Raw genomic sequence first — 18974 nt, 5'->3', positions numbered from 1 at the left:
GAAAAGAGGTGCTGCAGCACAGCCGGTATGAGAAAAATAAAGCGTTTTTTGAACATGAAAGCATGTAAACATGTTCTAGTAGAAACCCAAAATACAAGTATGCACCTGAAAATAAACATAATAGGTCCTCTTTAATCAAGTCGGTGGCACAGTTTGTAGTACGTGAGTGAATTCATGATAGCAGCAGATGAATGACAAAGCTTTGTGTAGGTAACCCTCAGGGTTATTGTTGTGGTAAGCGACTGACTGCTAGAACAGCATTTCTGTGCACCACCACTACTGTTTATTGTCAGTGATTGTAATACCAAGCCGCTCCAGCCACAGAGAGCAGGGATGTGAGAGAGGCAGACGGTGTGTTGTGGGCAGGACAAGCCTTTGGTTTACACGTTACCAGCATCTCAAAGAAAGGCTTAGTTTAGTGGGATTGGAGTTATTACATCAAACTGGTGCCAGAGGGATTCTGGTGTCTGATAACCCACTAATGGAAACCATTACTTTTAATACCACTGGCACTTGTTGCACTATGTGAGTTGTCTCTGCCCTGATCTTCTCTGTTTACTTCTGCTGTTCTGGCCTGGGTGTGGTGTGACATCCCACATGTTCTCTCTGTACTCCCTTTTTGCACAACACTTCACACAGATGTTTTGTAAAGAAAATTTCTTTATTTAATGTCTAAAGGAATACTAAGAATAAACAAGCGATTATGATGTTTGCCGTCCTGTTGTCTTTGTTTTCCTATTCTTCAGAGCGACAAAGTTGCAGAAGGACAGTTATGACTCGGAGCTGTCTGTTCCATCTCAGTGAGTCGTCTCACTCAATGTCAGCCATCGTTTGTGTCACGCGCCTCTTTCTCACCCCTCGGGCCCCGGCGTGCCACTAATCCCAGCTTCCATAACCTCGCCTGGACGCATCATAGCTAAGCAGGCGCACCAGAGATATTTATAAACAGGCCAAAGGTAACATCAAAATGCTGTTAACACCTGCTATGGACCCTGAAGCTCCAGGGCCGGCAGCAGATAGCAACCTTCCCTTGTGTTTTGTTTTCCTTAACTCTTTTACAAAGACATCAGTTCAAGATTCATTTCAAGCATCATCACCACATTTATTAAAAATAATCACAGTACGAGAAGATGATGTGCATTCAAAACAGAAAAAATATTTGTGGTTACAGTAACTGCCATGTTTTATTTAAAATCATTTGATGTGGAGTTTCTCTATTTGCAACACTCTCCAGCAAGTTGTGAGTACATTATATAATTCTTTATCGAAAAATCTGTCAATCAATTCATCAGTTTGTCTAGAATATGTCAGAGTATAGTGACAAATGTGTGTTATCTCAGGATCGCCTTGAGGGAATTTCCTCAGATTTAGCACAACCGTCCACCCGAACTCAAGGATGAACTGATTAGAATTTGATAGTCAAAGGTCAAAGGTCAAGGTCACGGTGACCTTACGTATGTCCCATTCTCATGAACACAATATCTCGAACGCCTTGAGGGAATTTCTTCAAATTGGGCACAAACATCCACTTTGACTCAAGGTCAAAGGTCACTGTGACCTCACAAAACACGTTTTTGGCCATAACTCAAGATTTCACATGATAATCATGACAATTTCCCACTAATGTCTAACAGGATAAAACGATGAAGAGATGACATTTCGGACAGACATGGATGTAAACTGCAACCTGACTGGTTGGTGGAGGAAAACAACTGTGAGGCAGTAATTTTAGTTGCTTGAAAGATTATTCCTACTAACCATTAATTGATGATCAAAATAATTGTCAATTAATATTCTAATAGCTTCAGCTCTAAATAATAATGCTACTAATATAAAATTAACACTTTGTGTAGTAAATCCCTGTAGCTGCTCATCATAGTGAAGGGTTAAAGATCTTAATTGCTGCTGTGTTCTTCCCATCATCTCCATCACATGGATTATAGAAGGGGAACAGAGGAACCTCCACTGTTCCCATAGTGAAGGTGTAGATTGGCGCCATGGTAACAGCGTTATAGAAAGCCACCTCCTCCTTTTCACAGTCTAAGAACACACCGATGCGGACAAGTCGGACAGATACGGTGACCTTGGTGGGCTCCGGGTCGGTGCAGGCTTGGACAGATCCGTCCTTCAGGGCCAGCGTCCAGAGGCCACCGGAGTCGCCGGTATGATCCATCTCCCCTCTCGGGACATCTTGTCGTGCCACGCCCAACTTCCACGCTGTCTTACGTCCCACCTCCACCTCCCAGTAGTGTCGGCCTGTGGTGAAGCTCTGGTGGCCTAACACGCAGTAATAATAGTGGAACCGTTGTGGGTTGGCCTGGCAATCCGTCGTGTCCTTGTCCTCATCAAACCACACTGAGGTGCAAGACTTTGACAGGGACAAACTAGGGTGGGCTGTCTCAGGGTCAAAGGTCATTGATGTAATATCTGTAGGCAAATAGAGATTAATAAGCAAGGTGCATTTGGTTGTTGTTTTGCATGTGATAAATCAAATGACACGTGTGAACATACTTGGGTAGAGGCAGCTTTTCATGTGCTTCCATATCCTGTACTGTATGGGCCCCACGAACTGGCCGGAGCGCACCTCCGTGTCCACCTCCGCTGGAGGAACAAAGCTGACCTGAGACCTGCTTGGACAAAATGGGACTGAATGATGAATGGTAGAATACCGACATGGTAGACTAGCCACAGTGAGGATTATGGAGATGGATTGATGGATATGGACATGTTAAGCATGCGTACACACAAGATTAATGAGATGTGGGGAAAACAGTGAAGGAAAAAAACAGTTAGGTTGAGAAAACCTGCCTTTTTATGAGATCTTGAATTTCCTGGAAGCAGAGAAACATTTTTAGGAAAGTCTGTTGAAATAACAGCGTTCAGCATTTTAAAACGACAACAACAGCTATCTTTGTTTAGACTCTGAATGCAAGCTGTGACATCAGCCAGACCGCCTCACCATTCCTATTTGCTGACTAATGCGTCGACTTACTTTTGTCCTTTCACTTTTAAATGAGAAATTGATTTTGACTCTCAAAACCAGGAAAGTCAACTGTTTAGCCAATCAATATCTATAATTGATCAGATGAGTGCAAATGAAGAGGCGTGGATCAGCTAACAGGGCTGCACTGCAGCTTTGGGATTGGGTGACTTTGATGTAAACCTGCACAGTCACACTGTTTCCCAGCAGCTCTAGGAAGAGGAGCAGTTATAGACAGTTATCTTGACAAGTCACGAGTAATGTAAGTAAAGTTTTGTCCCAGGCCAAGGGGAATGCTTACAGTGACCCTGCTGTTGTGCAAAGAAGTTTCCAGAATGTTTTTATGGAGGGAGTCCAAACTATTCTCTGCCTCCCCCTCTTACCCCGCTCACACATGAGCTCACCTTCAGTCCAAATATACATCACCCCCATCACCACAGCCCAGCTTTGTATAGTTACAGTAACTTCAGTGATACTCAGATGTAATATCTGTATGTTCATTTCTTCTTTTTAGTTAAAACGTTTCCTCACTCTGAGCAGTTTAGGACTGTCCTCCTCAGCCAGTTTGCTGTTGAGCACAGTGATTGCTCCCTCCAGGTCTCTCCCTTGCTGTGCTATCTTCTTCTCTCTTTCCTTCAGCTGCTTCACTTGTTTCTGTCTCTCCCTCCACAGTCGTTCCACGTCCTTATGCTCCTCCTCATCCAGGAAACGATGGATGTTCTGAAACTCGGCTCTGATTTCTCGTTCCAGGCCATCAAAATTGTTCTGAAAGACGAAGAGAAAAGATGGATAATTATCAATTAAGCCTTTAGTGTGACTACAAATTTTGTGTGTGGAATATGACGACACAGATAATCATTGTTATGAATGAATTGTTATGAATATAGTTTGCGTTAAACTGAAATTACTGTGTATGAAAAGAGTATATTTATTGTAATAATGCAGCAACAGTACCTCTACGTGCACTGACTCTATGTGCGTCTCTCTCTCTGCGTCTCTGCACTCATCTAGCTCGTGCTTGATTCTTTTAATAGCCTGGAAAAGCTTTCCCTGTAACACACACACACACACACACACACACACACACACACAAGACAGAGAATAGGAGAAAAAATGCACATAGAACGTTATTGATTTAAGAAACTGCAAACTGCGTTTCTTTGCCTAGATGAAATATGAACTTTCCAATAGATACAGTCACATTATGAGAAACAATGTTGTTCTAAATGCAGCAGGTGGAAACCACAAAACATGGAGCTTACCTTGTGATCAGAGAGAAGGCTTTTGTTGCAGTTGTTGTTGGTGTCTTTGTTGTGGTTTTGGTACATTCCAGTTTCTGCAGATTTGACAAATACATAAATCGAGAAGACTCTTGAGAAGAGTGCAATAAAAGTGATGGACGTTGTAAGAGGGGGGGACAAATATGAGGACACAACAATACAGAGAGGGAGAGAGAGAGAGAGAGAGAGAGAGAGAGAGAGCGAGAGAGAAAGAGAGAGAGAAAGAGAGAGAGGGAAAACACATGCCAGCATGATAAGAACCCCAGTCAGGTCATACTAATAGAGCAACAAGGACATACATCCAAGCAGCAAATTAACAAGAGAAATCGCATTGACAGGCATAGATCAGCGTCCACAGCTCGATTTGAGAATATATGGATCCATTAAAAGACAAAAGAGGAGGGGTGGGAGGAAGGCAGATGACTTTAGCTGCCAGGAGGGCTTGCGGGCTGGCTGTTTGGCTGGCAGCAGCGATTTATGGCAGCGTGGAGACACAGAAGAGTCTATTTCTGTCTGCCAGTGTCTTTGGAATCAAAGAGGAATCTGTCGGGGGGGGGGGGAGAGCGAGAGAGAGACAGATATAGTGTTCATATCTGCAGTTGTTTTGCCTGGAAGGGAAACAATGCAGGTTTATTTTTGCAAGGTGGCTCTCTTAATGTCTGGGGGTGTGGGAGGACCCACACTGCTTGTATAGTTGCATTAAAAGATGCTGTTTAGCTCTCCGTGCCCTGCTGGGTTTCATATTGTCTGAGAGGGGGGCATTGTTTCTACACGTACAGTCAGCATTTCTGCTCTCTTACCCTCTAGGAGTACATATCTACATCCCACTGCCACAAGCCTCTTCTCTTTTTTTTTTATCTGTCTTGTCCACTTATCTCAACTTTTTATATCTGTGCCTCTTTCTTTGTCTGTGCTTTCCTCCCTCTCTAAACACACAAGGGGTCTGGCTATGGGTACGTGCACTGAAGCAGCATTACTCACCTCTGCAAATGTTCCTCATCTATAATTCATGGTGCTGGGTGCTGGCAAGTGACTGTGCTGAGCTGGGTTGAGCTGCACTACAGTACTATGCGGCAGGTGGAGGGGACACTGACAGGATGATTCAATACAATACAAAGGCCCACTGCAAGAAATCATGCACAGCAAATCCTGACTGAGGATCAAAGCAGCTGTAAAACAGTGTTGGCTATTCAATTTTAACTTAATGAACTGCCTTCTATTTTTTGTTTAATTTTATGTCTTTAATTCCAAAACAAATTGGAAAAAAAAAATCCTATTATATCAAAAATCTAAATAGATAAAGGGAAAATTAAATAGAAGAGTGGATAGATAGGGGAATTAATACAAAGGTGAATAAATAAAGAAGCAAATCAAAACAGAAATATCAATTCATGTCACATTTTTATCAATTAATTAATGCCCACATTTATTTTTAATATTATTTTTGGTACATTTAATGGCATATTTATTTATTTATCGAGTCATTTATTTTTGATTTTGGTAAGTTCCATCCTCCATAGTAATCGTATGTTTACAGTATGTCAATTTGATTTTTTATAGTGACTTATACTATAAATACATACATTACAGTATAACAAATAACAATAACAAATATGATTGTCAGTCATTGTATAAAATTATACCAAAAAGAAAAAAAACACCAGATCACAAAAATGCTTTGAAATGTTGAAATGTTTTTATTAAATTATTCTATCTGTATTTATATATTTATATAAAATATGAAAAATAAAACAGGTCCCGCTTCATTACGGTAGTGTGGTCTATGGTTCAGCCTCAAAAACTGTGTTGGAAAAGCGTAATAAGATACAAGCACAAGCTCTGATACAGTGTTGTGGAGCAGTAAAGTCACCTCCCACTCGAGCCCTGCAAGTCCAGGCGGGAGAGATGCCACTAGATATTAGAAGGAAGCCGTTAATGACCAAGTCCTGGGCTAACCTAACAGGACATGAAGAACAACACCTCACTAGAGTGGTATTGCAGGAGTGCTTTGAACAAGGCAGAGGACAAAGAGCAAGCTTTGGTTGGGTTGGCAAAAGATATACAGAGCACTTATGATATTATTAATATCAAGCTGAGCCCAGCAGTAGTTATTCCAGAGGCTGAGCCATGGACACAATCAACACCACTGACAGACATGTGTACGTGTTGGAGCTCAAGAAGTCAGAAAGAGGGAAAAATTAATTTGTTAACAGCTTTTTCAGTTCATGTAAGAAAGCACTATACAGTACTTAGTGGAGGTTGTCTTTAGAATAAACCAGGAAACACTTTAATCTGCTCTGATTCTGTTTCAGTTCTCAAGAGATTGAGATCCTTCACCTCCAGCTATCAAACTATTCTATTCAAAGTGTTGCAAGTGCACTCCAGACTTATTCAACAAGGTATGTCAATTACGTTTATGTGGGTTACTGCACATGTAGGTCTGAATGGAAATGAGGAGGTGGACAGGTTAGCAAAGCATACTCTATAGAGAGACAATATAGATTTACAAGTCCCATTAAGCAAATCAGAGGTCAAGGGAATAGTTTGGAGTAAAGCAGTAAAAGAGCAAGAGCAGCGGAGCAGTGAAATAAGGGGAAGGTTTCTGTACAGTTTAAATAGACAGACAGACAGATAGACAGACAGACATGCATGCATGCATAATATAAATAATAATGAAGTGAATTCAACATTTAAAAATATAGGTAGGTCAAGAAAAGGTCGCTTTCAACAACACTTTAAATGGCACACTTAAGATTTGCTTAAGCTTGATGTAGCTTACCATGCATCCTCAAGGTTCATCACAAATTGTGCAGCTCTGACTCACCACTGTGAGTTGTATTCTCGGGTGGGATGGCCTGCACTGGCAACCCGTAGGCTCTCCCATTGGTACATCATTATATAAAAGGTGATTCTGGGTCTGCTCCCACAATACTTAAGTGTTTTTATTACGCAAGAAAATTGTGGACAGTGTTCACTGCGTTCACAGGACCTCTTTGTGCTCTCTGTCCCAAAAGCTCGGACAAAAATTGGAGAAAGGGCTTTTTTCATATTCTGCACCCTCAGCCTTGAAATATTACAATGGGGAATCTGCTAGGAAAGACATCTAAGAAAGTACACAATCTTCTAATTAATTACTTAAGGGCAACAGGAATAATGGAGAGAATTTAATTATTAGTAGTAGTATTATTATTTAGTTAGTTGTTATAATAATAATAATAATAATAATAATAATAATAATAATAATAATAATAATAATAATAATAATAATAATAATAATGATAATTATAATGTTTTTTTATTTTATTTTATTTTATTTCTTTTTTTCCTGCCAATCTCCTGCTCCACACCTCCAGTCCAGTAGGTGGCAGTAATGCACCTGTAAGCTGGTTTGCCTACCGCCAATAAACACCAAAGAAGAAGAAGACAATAACGACGTCACGGAAGTAAACAAAGAGCATGTCGCACAGACAGACTCAGTCTAGAGGTACCAATGGGGGGTTTCAAGGATAAAAACAAAACAAATAGCTTTGTAATTCATCGAAAGCATATTTGCATATCTTAAATACATCTTGGTGCATATTATAGAGGTCTGTGAGAGCAGCAGCTCTGTATGTTTAGCGTTTAGCTTAGCATACAGCAGCTTCATGTGTTGTTTCAAAGGTTACCTCCAGTATACAGTATAACTAGTAACTAGTAGATTTCATTGTTTAATCATTTGTTTATTTCAGAAATGAACGGTCAAGCAGACGTTGAAGTTGACTACAAGCGTAAATACAAAAACCTCAAACGAAAATTAAAATTTCTTGTTTATGTGAGTATAATCAGCACCTCATGTTTCAGGGTTTTACTACTTAGTTACATGTCTCACTGATTTCACTGTTGCTTTCCCTTTCTCCAGGAGCAGGAATGCTTCCAGGAGGAGCTGAGGAGAGCACAGAGGAAACTTCTCAAAGTGTCCAGGGACAAAAGGTGAGATCACACATTGTGTAATCTGTAATAAGGTCAAATATCTTGGACATTTCATTACTGAAGACATGACAGATGATGATAGATAGATAGATAGATAGATAGTAACTTTATTGATCATGAGGGAAATTCAAGTTTCCAGCATCACAGTTCCATAGTGCAAAACATGTTAGTAAAAAGGCAGTACAAAAGTTAGTAGTGCAAAGTACAAAAAAATATACCAGATATAAAAATACAAGGAGATGAAGAAAACTGTTAAAACTGAATATAGTGCAGAGTAACAGCTGTGATACACGACTATTATATAGTAGATGTTTATAGGCAATGCCGCTATAGATGTACACACAAGCAAACATTCTCTTACAGAAGTTTAGTATGTGTTCAGATGGAGTAAAGATGTCTCTGTTCAGAGCATATTGTACAACACTGTATATACAGCCCATTTGTGGTCAAACTATAAAAAAAGCGAGCTTACAGAGATTTCAGGTCGCTTATAATGATGCGATGAGAATATTATTAAAAAAGATCAAGATGTTCCAGTGCAAGTGAAATGTTTGTGTCTGCAGGAATAAATACTTTTCAAACTGTATCAAGAAATCTCATGTACAAATTTATATGCCTGCTTAATCACTCTGAGAATGACATAATGTTGCGGTTGTTTAACATCAGATTTAGTACTACACGGTACCAATCACAGCTGTGGAGGCACTGGTATAGTTCTTTATATGTAAGGTGTTGATGTATGTATATATATTTTTAATATTTATATTTATAATCTCTTTTAATCATGACTTTTTATAGTGCTTCCTGTATTGTAATGTATTATATGTAATGTATTGTTTTTTTTCTTTCTTTTTTTCTTATCTGGACCTTGAGTCTGCAATAAAGTTTGAATTGAATTGAATTGTGTACATGAAAATGTGTGGATGTGATGTTAAACAATATTATGTGCGTGTAGTAAATAACAATGTCATGCACTTTGCTTTCTAGCTTCCTTCTGGACAGACTGCTACAGTATGAGAGGGTAGATGAAGACTCCTCAGGTAGTTATTACACCTCATCCCTAAAGGCTCTCCTGCTTTCATTTCTACCATTAGAGTTGTAAACATTCCACTGCAGTGTTAGTTCAGGTTCTCTTGTCTTCTGTTACAGATTCAGATGCAACAGTTTCTTCAGAAAATAGCGAAGGAGAAGGCCTCAGGGAGAGAGAAAGAGAACGAGATGGAGCAAAGAAGTAAGTTGAGCATTTTAACATAAAATCCTGCTTGTATTATCAATAGTTGCATGAGTATGTGCATGCAATATAGGTATTGATAATTCAGACTCTTCTTTTTGGTCATTGTGAGTATTTAAAAAGAAGAAATACCCTCTAGTAAACATAATTATTTTACAATGCACAGCATACAGTACACAATTGAAACCTTAAAAATATGGTGTCTTCAGGGTACAAATGGTTAAAAGGCCTCTAAGAGCAAGACATTATTTGTATTCAAGTCTTGAATTAGATTGTGAAAGGAAGGTACAATTGCAATTTTCCTCTTTTTTTTGCTGATCATAACTGTGTGGATGGAAGGCCAAAACACAGAGAAAATAATGCATTTATAAATTAAGCCAGTCTATTGAACCAAATGGACCAATGTGGACACATTTTGTACTGGCTCGGCGTTTCCCTTAATTTCTCATGTACTCTTTCTTTTCAGGCGAAGAAGTAGTCCCGGGGCATGTCTTCCTTCATCATCCTCCCCTCATCTCTCCCTGCTGTCCCGTCCTGGTCACCTACAGTCGTCAGGCTCTGGACCCTACCTCAACACCGTGAGTCTCCACCTCCCTTTCTTATATCTTAGTATGGCCAGCAGCAGTAACGTTGCTGCCTCTGTCATCTCCTCATCAGCAAACATCATTTCTGTTTTGATTTGCCGTTGTTTATATAATTTGATTCTTTTGTCATTTTATTCATAAGTCTGTTTTATTTCTTCATTTGTTTTTTTTGTTTGATGCTTATAATGGCTTCACTGTCCTTGCATTGTTCATTCTTCTGTGTATGTTTTTTTTTGTTGTGTTGTGTGTGTGTGTGTGTCTGTCTTGTAAATTGCCTATACCTGTGTGCATGTGTGATCATGTGGCAATTTGGGGCCTGCGTGTGTGTCGGGCAGATGCCCTTCCCACCAGAGTATTTGGCTCCCCCCGCTGAACGAATGAAGAAAGAGAGAAAAACAAAGACACCTAAAAACAAGAGGGAGACAACGGGGAAGGTGAGAGAGGAAAAGGGAAAATAAGATGTTCAAAGATAATAATAACAACGATGCAGATATACTGCTTACTTCTCACATCCTTTATATTAATGTGCCTTTTATATTAGCTGCCAGCACAGTAAGCCATTTCCAGTAGTATGTTGTATATATGCATAAGAACGAGGAAGTAATTTTTGTCTACCTTTATGTTCTCCTCAGGGAGTCCAAAACTCTATATTGGTTAATTTTACTTTGTTGCACAATATTGCTGACTGAACTTTACTCAATATAACCTGTAATGATGACAATTCAGGACACTGGTGTTGTAGAATATTCCGTCCCCTAACTCATTTTAAGTTTGGCACTATGACCTTCTGGTCTGTAAGTTTATATCATAGACTGTATATATAGATGGACGACGCGTCTCCACTTCCTCCCACTGTACAAAAGTGAAGCTAAAATATCCCGGGTACGGGAGCTGCCACCTTGAGATTCTGGCGTCATTTGGAGCCAGAGTCTGCGCTGTAGTGATCGGGGGGCTGGAGCTGCTGTATCGAGGTCCCGCCCGCACAGCTGCCCGAGCCAATCGCGAGCCAAGCACAGCCACAGCCAGAGCCACCTAGCTGCTACGTTAGCACCACGATAGCTGTTTGGCTAGAAAGACACAACAACTAACCATAATAGATCTATAACTACATTATGATCAGATTGACACATGTTCTATTACACAGTATCGTGACGGTTATGGAAAGTTAAAGTTACATCTCCTCTCTCGTACAATTACCGAGCCTTGGCTGCGCGACTACTTCACTCAGAGCAGCTGTCAATCACAGCTGTCAACCATGACGTCTCACTCCCTTTTATAGCATCGAATAACTAATTAAAACCAAACTTATCAGAAAAATTAACGCTTGAACATCCATCAGCGTGATGAGAACTACCTAAAATGACAGAAACCATCTTCGGGAAAAATGTATTTGATGTGTACTTTGACTTTTTAGTTTGGCCCATGTCCCATCCACTAACATGGAGGGGGTGGGATTTATGACCTATGCTGCAGCCAGCCACCAGGGGACGATTGAGATGTTTTGGCTTCACTTTTGGGGAGCTGTCATGTCGTCCATCTTTATATACAGTATACAGTTCATATACATGCTGCATGCTTTGTCCTGATTTACTCTGTCATCCATCCATACCCCTCATTCCCTCTTCATATCTCCATCCCTTTGTCGTTCCTAACATTTTTTGCTTTATTTTGAAATCCTCTCAGGTTGTTGCCCCAATGGCAGCTAATTACCCATCAGCCCCTGCGGTCCCTCCGGCAGCCAGCGGCCCCTTCAGCTGGGTTCCCAGACAGATGCTTAGCGGAGACGCAGCTGAGGAGGAGGGAGAGAGTGACGGAGACAGCGACAGAGGAGATGAAGACAGAGGGGAGGGAGACGAGGCTGAGCTGGTCATTGACATCCCCAATGAGTGAGCCACAGTGTGTGTTTTAGATGTATTTATAAGCAAGGAATGGAGGGTGTGTACATCTGTCTGTGTGAGTGTGTGTGAGAGCGAAAGACAGAATGTGACTGAATATATTTTCTGTATTCAGGAGAGCATTACACATTTTCAAAACAAAAGGAGGGCCAAGCTCCCCCCTGTGGACTTTTGCTTAATTGCAGTCAGAAATCACTCTCAGAAATATTTCCTGGATTCCAATATTATGTTAGGAATTTAATCTGTGACAAAATCCACTGCCACAGGGAAGATTGGATACTTTACTTTTTAAACCATTTCAAGCTGCCTGCTGATTATTGTTTTGTCTGAACAGTCGAACTGTGACTACGACTAGGTGTGTCCTGCACAAAGAGAGCGTTTGTTTGTTATTTGTTTTGCATTGTCTAAACACCGTCTCAGACTTGGCTTTGCATAAATACTGCAATCCATTAATTCTGTTTTTAGTATGATATAGGTTACGCCTTCTTTACTTGTTACAGGAAGTTTTGTACTTCTACTATGTTAATGTTTTTTTTAACAAATTGTCAATAATCAAAGCTACTTCGTGTTAATTGAGACATATTATTTTTGCACCTATCAAATTGTGTGTGTCAGAGAATAAAAATGTAAAATGTTATCAAATCAAATGACTAAAAGTTTTAGTTTAAAGTTAAATATGATGTCCGGGTTCATTCACAGATTCTGCTTACAACCTGCTACAGAGGCCATTTTACCGAAAACAATTTCTTAAAGCTGTTATGTATGTTTAAAATATTTCTCATTGCACCATTTTAGATGTAGTTTTAGTTGTATAGTACGACTTGATGCCCCACCCAAAGCATTACACCCTGAAGCTCTCATTCCAGAGCTGTAATCAGTCACCGAGGTATGCTATAGTCTGTGTGAGCACTTATGTATGCAGGATGTGTACTGACAACATTCACTACACTAAAGCTATATTTAAGGAAAGCTCATGTAAACTTAATTCACATTGGTTATTGCACATTTTTCTTTGCTTGCTTGACCTCTCAGCTCCTCTTGACAGAAGCCCAGGGGTACATTTGGCTATTTTGGCATAACTCTTAAGAAACTTTAAGGCAGCCTGGCTGGACTCCACCTCTTCTAGATGTCAGAGTTAGATATTTGTTTTGTTCACTCGTACACAGGTTTGCACAGGGTTATCAGATTACATGCAAATTGCTGGTTTTGCCACATCGGGATTTTGTTAAGAACAGTCAGTGCCAACGTCGTGCCTCAACAGGCATGTTTCTAATATCAAGGAAAGCGAGCTGCAATCTACAAGGCATGACAGGGAGTGTGTTTTGTCTAGAAGAGTTCAAGAAATTGCTGCACTCTGGGTGAGACAATGACCCGTGACGTTGACACTGTCAGGATTAAGCTTTAATGAGGATTTCATGAACGGTCATTGTTATATTTAGACCTCAGTTGCTCACATTTTACCTGGACTTTCAAGTGCGAAGCCCTGCTTGATATGGAAGTATTTCAAAGCAGCTGTTTGATATGGAATCAGCACTTGCAGGAACGTGCTTAACCAAGAATAATGCCCAACAAGAGTGTGTCATTCAAGGGACTAAACTTGTATGACGACCATTGTTTTGGAATGCAGACTTGCAGGTAATTGACAGCTTTGGATGGGTGTGTGCTTGGCTTGTGTACCTAGCAGCAATGGGAGTTAAAGGTGTAACCATAGAGCGTTTAGGAGGGAGGGGTGAAGTGGAGGTACAGCCAAAGGGAGAGTCAAAGAGGGTGGAACTGACAGAGGGGGCGAGGTTGTCAGGGAAAGGGAAATGAAGGAGTAAGCAAGATTGTGCCTGCAACACAAATTCACTCAGAGTACAGCTGATAGAAGAAGACAGACATGGTTGGAGACAAACTGGAGGAGAGAGCAAGCAGCGAGTGAGAGAACAACAACAAGCCATCAGCAGCCAAGCTTGGCCACCTTATCTTTCCCATATACGGAAACCACTGGATAATTTATAAGCCTCTCCCTCTTCCTCTGCGTGAGTGTGTGTGTGAAAGAGAGAGGGGGGGATTTGCTGAGCTCACCACCACCATGCTGCGTCCTGCTGCTGTCAGTGCAGCTGTTGCGGCTGTCTGGCTGTGCTCGGCCCAGGCCTGTTTCTTTATGGGCAACTCAGAGCCAGACTGCAGCCAGTGCTTCTACAGACAGACGCCTCCTCAGGGAGCCTCTGCAGAGCTGCGCTCACTCTGCCACAGCCTGCCCGGGGGACGGGCATTCGCCACTGTGTCCAAACCGCCCTGTGACACGGCCGTCTACTCTGCCTTCCATCTCAGCAACGGATGGACAGAGAAGGAGGGGGAAGAGCTTCTGGTAAGTACACATCTACCACGCTGTTTAAAGCAGTACTACCAGTTTTTTGAAGGGTGAAATTTAATAAAATGGTACAGTACAAAATCAAAGACTGGTGTTCCAGCATGTAAGCTGCAAATCACTGGTGGAAAGTAATAATAATAATAATAATACATTTTATTTATATAGCGCTTTTCTAAAAACTCAAGAAAGTAACTAATTACATTTACTCAAGTACTGTACTTAAGTACAGTTTTGAGGTACTTTCTGTTACTTTATTCTTCTACTCAACTACATTTTAGAGGTAAATATTGTACTTTTTACTCCACAACGTTTATCTAAGAAATAGTTACTTTTCAGAATAAGATTTTACAAACAAAATATGATAAGCTAATAAAATAAAATGCATTGTTAAAAATTAAACCAGTGTCTCCTAACCTTTTCGGATTGTGACCTCTTACAAAAAGAAGTTGGTGCCGATGATGTCTTTGACATCCAAAGAGATATTTCATAAAAAAGAAAAAAATATTAAAAAGTAAAATGGTTAAACATTTGTGGAACAAAACTTTGTTTTTCCTTCTGTTCTACTCCATTAATCATTTAACAACCCCTCAGATTTAACCAGTGACTTCTGTCGCTCTTACAGTATGTAGTTTAGTCCCAGGGCTAAACTGCAAAACAAGTTCTTTTACTTTAAGTATACAGTACTTTTTTTTGTGGATAATATTTGTGTACTTTTACTTCAGTGTGATTTTGAATGCAGGACTTTTACTTGAAATGGAATATATTGTTTTTTGGTTGTTGCATTGGTATTTTTTTCTTTTAACACATGTAAAATATATGAATACTTCATCCACCATTGCACTCAACATTGTAAACAGTCATTTACTGCAAGTCCCTGCATTTTAAAATTGAATATACAGGAAGTAAAAACATGAGCACATTTGTAAAAGCTGGATTTTAGTTTTAAGAAGTGACCTTTGTCAAACTTTAACCTTTCAACTCCTCACACAATTAGCGGAGACTGCTGGCATACAATGACAATAAAACAGGAACAATACATGTTTCATGTCCTATTTTTCAAATGTTACATAGACTCATTTAATACTACATTTAATAAGAACTTAATTAAATTAAATAAAACCCAATGATTCATATTTGAAAATACTATCTGTAAGGTAATAGAGTAGGTTGGAACCAGTGTACAGGAGTAGATCCTAATGAACTCTAACTTGATTATATTTTCTTCCAGACAAATGAAGACATTAAAGTAGCAGTACCAGCCCTTCTCAGAGGAGGCGGGGATCCATCTCATGCTGTCTCGCCCACAGACTCCCCGCTCCAACACTGGGACTCAACAGTCACAACACTGGTCCAGTCAAGCATCACTCCCCAGTGCAGCACTTTAGGGGGTGATCTCTACATCCTGACCGGGGTAGGAGGTCTCGGGGCGTCTGAGGATGGAGATGAGGAGTGTCAGACGAAGCCGCTGTGGTCTGCAGTGTGCTGCGCTGTCCCAGAGGGGAAGAGTGGCTTCAGTATGGGGTTAATCAGAGAGACAGGGCAAGTGGAGAGGCAAGTGAGCGTGAAGGAGCTGGAGGAGATTGTAGGAGTGTCAGAGCTGTTCTCAGAGGGCTGTGGAGGAGCAGATGGGGTGGCTGTTGGAGTCAGAGTGGGTCTTCACAGTGAGGGGCTCCCTGGAAACATAGAAAAGCGGGATGCAGATGGTTCCGGTGCCACTGAGGAAGTTGGTTCCAGTGCCACTGAGAAGGTCGGTTCCGGTGCCGCTGAGGACGTCAGTTCTGGTGCCACTGAGGTGGTCGGTTCCGATGTTGCTGAGGAGGTTGGTTCCGATGTTGCTGAGGAGGTCAGTTCCGATGTTGCTGAGGAGGTCGGTTCCGATGTTGCTGAGGAGGTCAGTTCCGATGTTGCTGAGGAGGTCAGTTCCGATGTTGCTGAGAAAGTCGGTTCCGGTGTCGCTGAGGAGGTCAGTTCCGGTGCCGCTGAGGACGTCAGTTCTGATGCCACTGAGGACGTCAGTTCCGGTACCACTGAGGCGGTCGGTTCCGATGTTGCTGAGGAGGTCGGTTCCAGTGCCGCTGAGGAGGTCAGTTCTGGTGCCACTGAGGAAGTTGGTTCCGGTACCACTGAACGAGAGGATCTGCTTGATGTGATACATTCAAGATCTGTCGGATCAGAGTCTTCCGACTCCTCAGCTGATTATGAAACTGTGGACGAACAAGAGACAGACACAAATGGCAGCAGCACTCTGGTCTACGTCCTCTCCACCACCATGTCCATCCTTAAAGCTCCGCTGCGGCCTGTGTTCTCCACAGTCACACAGTTACCTGGACAGGTGAGTTACTGAACCGTTTAGAAATAGTTTTATTTTATTTAAATTACAGGGGTACTCTCAGCAATTTAGTAATACACTCCCATAAAGCTCACAAGGGAATGATTGAAATCAATGCATCCTACACTTCCCATAATGCACCGGCGTAGAGCCTGCCACACCCTAGTTTTTAACACAGACTATCTGCTACACATTTGTAGACTGTAAGGCCAAGCCTGATGACATCATCAGGGTTATTTTGCCATAGTTTGGACAGCTCGTCCAGCGCAACAGAAAACATTATACAACTGTTTTCACAGGCTTAGTAGACCCCTCATGACAAGTAAAGTGAACTTCATGTGTAAAATTGGGAGTGCCTCTTTAATTTGATCATTTACAGACGGACTACTTGATGTAGTTTAGCAAATACAAAATACTGGATAATGTGGGTGATCATTTATTACTATATGTTTGAAAATAAGGGAAAAGTTGAACAAGTTTGCAAAAGGCAACAAAAAAAGACAATCAAAACCAAAATGCAACAACAATAGCAGCAAAAATATTACTAATCAGTACTTTCTTCAGTTGTCTTTTTTTAGATAACAAAAAATACTCTTTAAGTGTCCATGAAATTAAACATGGAGATGTTTAGTGTAGTCAGTTTGTGTTTTAACATGTTCAGTTCCAGAGCCGTTTAACAGATCTCCTCATTCCAGTGTGCTCCTCCCAGACACTGGAATGAGGTGCAGCCAGCAGCAGGTGTTGGCTCATTACGCCCTCAGGTCATTCTGTCATTTCATTATTCACTCATTGTTTTATCTCACTCAAATTTGTTTTAATTTTTGTCCTTTGACTCAGGTGACATACGTTCTTCAGGAAGACCTCGGGGTTCTGACTGCCCTGCCAGGTGAAACCTTCTCCCTGCTCCACCTCCTGACCTCTGACCTCTTGTCTTGGATGGGCTCAGCTGGAGACACGCTACTGGGTATTGGGGAAAGCTGCTGCTCCAGCGCCTACTACTGCTCCTCCTCCATGGTGGGGGCCCTGTGGGACAGCTGCCACACTGGGGTCACTGGCATGGGGACTCTAGCTGGAGACACAGTGGGGATATGTGGCGATGCGCTGGATAATGCTTGGTGGGTGACCAAGTTCTTCGGAGGGCGGCTGTGGGAGCAGAGCGAAGGTTATGTAGGAACAGTGGCGTCAGAGATGGGGGGTCAGGCGAAAGCTGTAGGTGGAGGGTTGGGGAGGCTGGTATGGAGAAGTGGAAATGGGGTGGTTAATGTGTTTAGGATGGGAGGGGGTTTAATAATGGGGATGGGGGATATGGTCATTGGTGCAGTGAGAGGGGCTTTTGGGGACGAGTCAGAGTGAAAAGTCGAGGGAAAGTCCACTTGATGCCATCGGTAACAAACTTTTTCAAATGTTTTCTCCAGTTTTGGTTTGTAAATTTCTTTAGCACGTAAGAGTGTCAAAAAGGGGGGACTAGTTCAGTTTGATGTCATTTGATATGCCTTAGATGAAGATAGCCATATGTTTTTGAAATTTAGTGAATTACAAAAACTTCTTACACTGTAGGTCGTACACTTCACTGTGGCTGGCTGTCCAAATAATCTGCTGCTGGGATAAGTGACCCAACTGTGATTCAAAAAACACTGCGCACAAGGCTTTTGGATGTAATTATTAAAAACAATTCTTGTATGATAACTGTTATGATAAATGTTTGCTTATATGTACATTTTAATAAAAGAGAATGCCGGCATATCATACTGTTTTTGGCTTTGTATAAACTTGAGTTATTATGGAAATGTTTCCCACATCGAAACAAGACAGAACAGCATTTGTAATGTTGTTTGTTTTCTGTCAACGCTCATGGTAACACACAATCTTCATTCATGTTTATGAAATCAAAACCTTCCAAATATAAAATATGAATACACATATACTTAAGTAAAATTTAGAGGTACTTTACTATAGTTCCATTTGATTCTACTTTCTATTCATCCCCCACTACATTTCAGGGGAAATATTATACTTTATACTCCACAGTATTACCTGACAGAGTAAGAGCAGATTAAAATGTTGCAGATGCAGACATTTGAGAAGTTTATGAACTATACATTGTTATGGTTTAAACTACCAAGCAGCTATATAAAAGGCGGTCAAAATAAGCTCCATCTCCACCAGCACAGCATTGCATTTTAAAGCATCAATACTAATAATCCAATAATGCAAGAAAGATAATATATAATGATACAATAATGTAACTCATAGTGGGTAATTTTACTTTTGATACTCTTACAATTGTTTAACTTTTAATGCAGGAATTGTAATTTTATTTACACACTAGTATTGCTACTTTTTACTGGAG

At 40.9% G+C, this 18974-nt stretch overlaps 3 protein-coding genes across 8 annotated transcripts; 2 read left to right on the top strand and 1 right to left on the bottom strand.

The window, feature by feature from the left end:
• Positions 1 to 495: 495 nt before the first annotated feature.
• On the bottom strand, positions 496 to 4738 carry si:ch73-54f23.4 (zinc-binding protein A33). Its single transcript, XM_037785959.1, has 7 exons — positions 4560 to 4738; positions 4243 to 4316; positions 3935 to 4030; positions 3512 to 3745; positions 2809 to 2831; positions 2512 to 2627; positions 496 to 2427 (listed from the first exon to the last, which is right to left on the bottom strand). Exons 2-7 carry the CDS (start codon positions 4306 to 4308, stop codon positions 1874 to 1876), a joined length of 1089 nt encoding a protein of 362 aa, XP_037641887.1. The 5' UTR covers positions 4309 to 4316; positions 4560 to 4738; the 3' UTR covers positions 496 to 1873.
• Positions 4739 to 7633: 2895 nt separating this feature from the next.
• On the top strand, positions 7634 to 12576 carry ino80e (INO80 complex subunit E). 3 transcript variants are annotated; one of them, XM_037785225.1, is made up of 8 exons: positions 7634 to 7744; positions 7989 to 8071; positions 8159 to 8229; positions 9217 to 9269; positions 9379 to 9460; positions 9927 to 10038; positions 10380 to 10478; positions 11728 to 12576. In XM_037785225.1, exons 1-8 carry the CDS (start codon positions 7717 to 7719, stop codon positions 11932 to 11934), a joined length of 735 nt encoding a protein of 244 aa, XP_037641153.1. In that variant the 5' UTR covers positions 7634 to 7716; the 3' UTR covers positions 11935 to 12576. The 3 variants fall into 3 exon arrangements, with proteins under 3 accessions (XP_037641153.1, XP_037641155.1, XP_037641154.1); XM_037785226.1 differs by having other exon boundaries at positions 7712 to 7847; XM_037785227.1 differs by lacking the exon at positions 10380 to 10478.
• A 133-nt stretch (positions 12577 to 12709) lies between these two features.
• LOC119497248 lies at positions 12710 to 18365 on the top strand. Of its 4 annotated transcripts, none has more exons than XM_037785224.1 (4): positions 12710 to 14292; positions 15524 to 16042; positions 16355 to 16627; positions 17462 to 18365. In XM_037785224.1, exons 1-4 carry the CDS (start codon positions 14014 to 14016, stop codon positions 17975 to 17977), a joined length of 1587 nt encoding a protein of 528 aa, XP_037641152.1. In that variant the 5' UTR covers positions 12710 to 14013; the 3' UTR covers positions 17978 to 18365. The 4 variants fall into 4 exon arrangements, with proteins under 4 accessions (XP_037641152.1, XP_037641151.1, XP_037641150.1 ...); XM_037785223.1 differs by having other exon boundaries at positions 15524 to 16087; positions 16232 to 16627; XM_037785222.1 differs by having other exon boundaries at positions 15524 to 16090; positions 16163 to 16627.
• Positions 18366 to 18974: the final 609 nt, after the last annotated feature.

The sequence above is a fragment of the Sebastes umbrosus genome, chromosome 11, assembly GCF_015220745.1.
Source record: "Sebastes umbrosus isolate fSebUmb1 chromosome 11, fSebUmb1.pri, whole genome shotgun sequence".
Taxonomy (NCBI): Eukaryota; Metazoa; Chordata; class Actinopteri; order Perciformes; family Sebastidae; genus Sebastes; species Sebastes umbrosus.
This window is presented reverse-complemented; position numbering and strand designations above follow the sequence as displayed.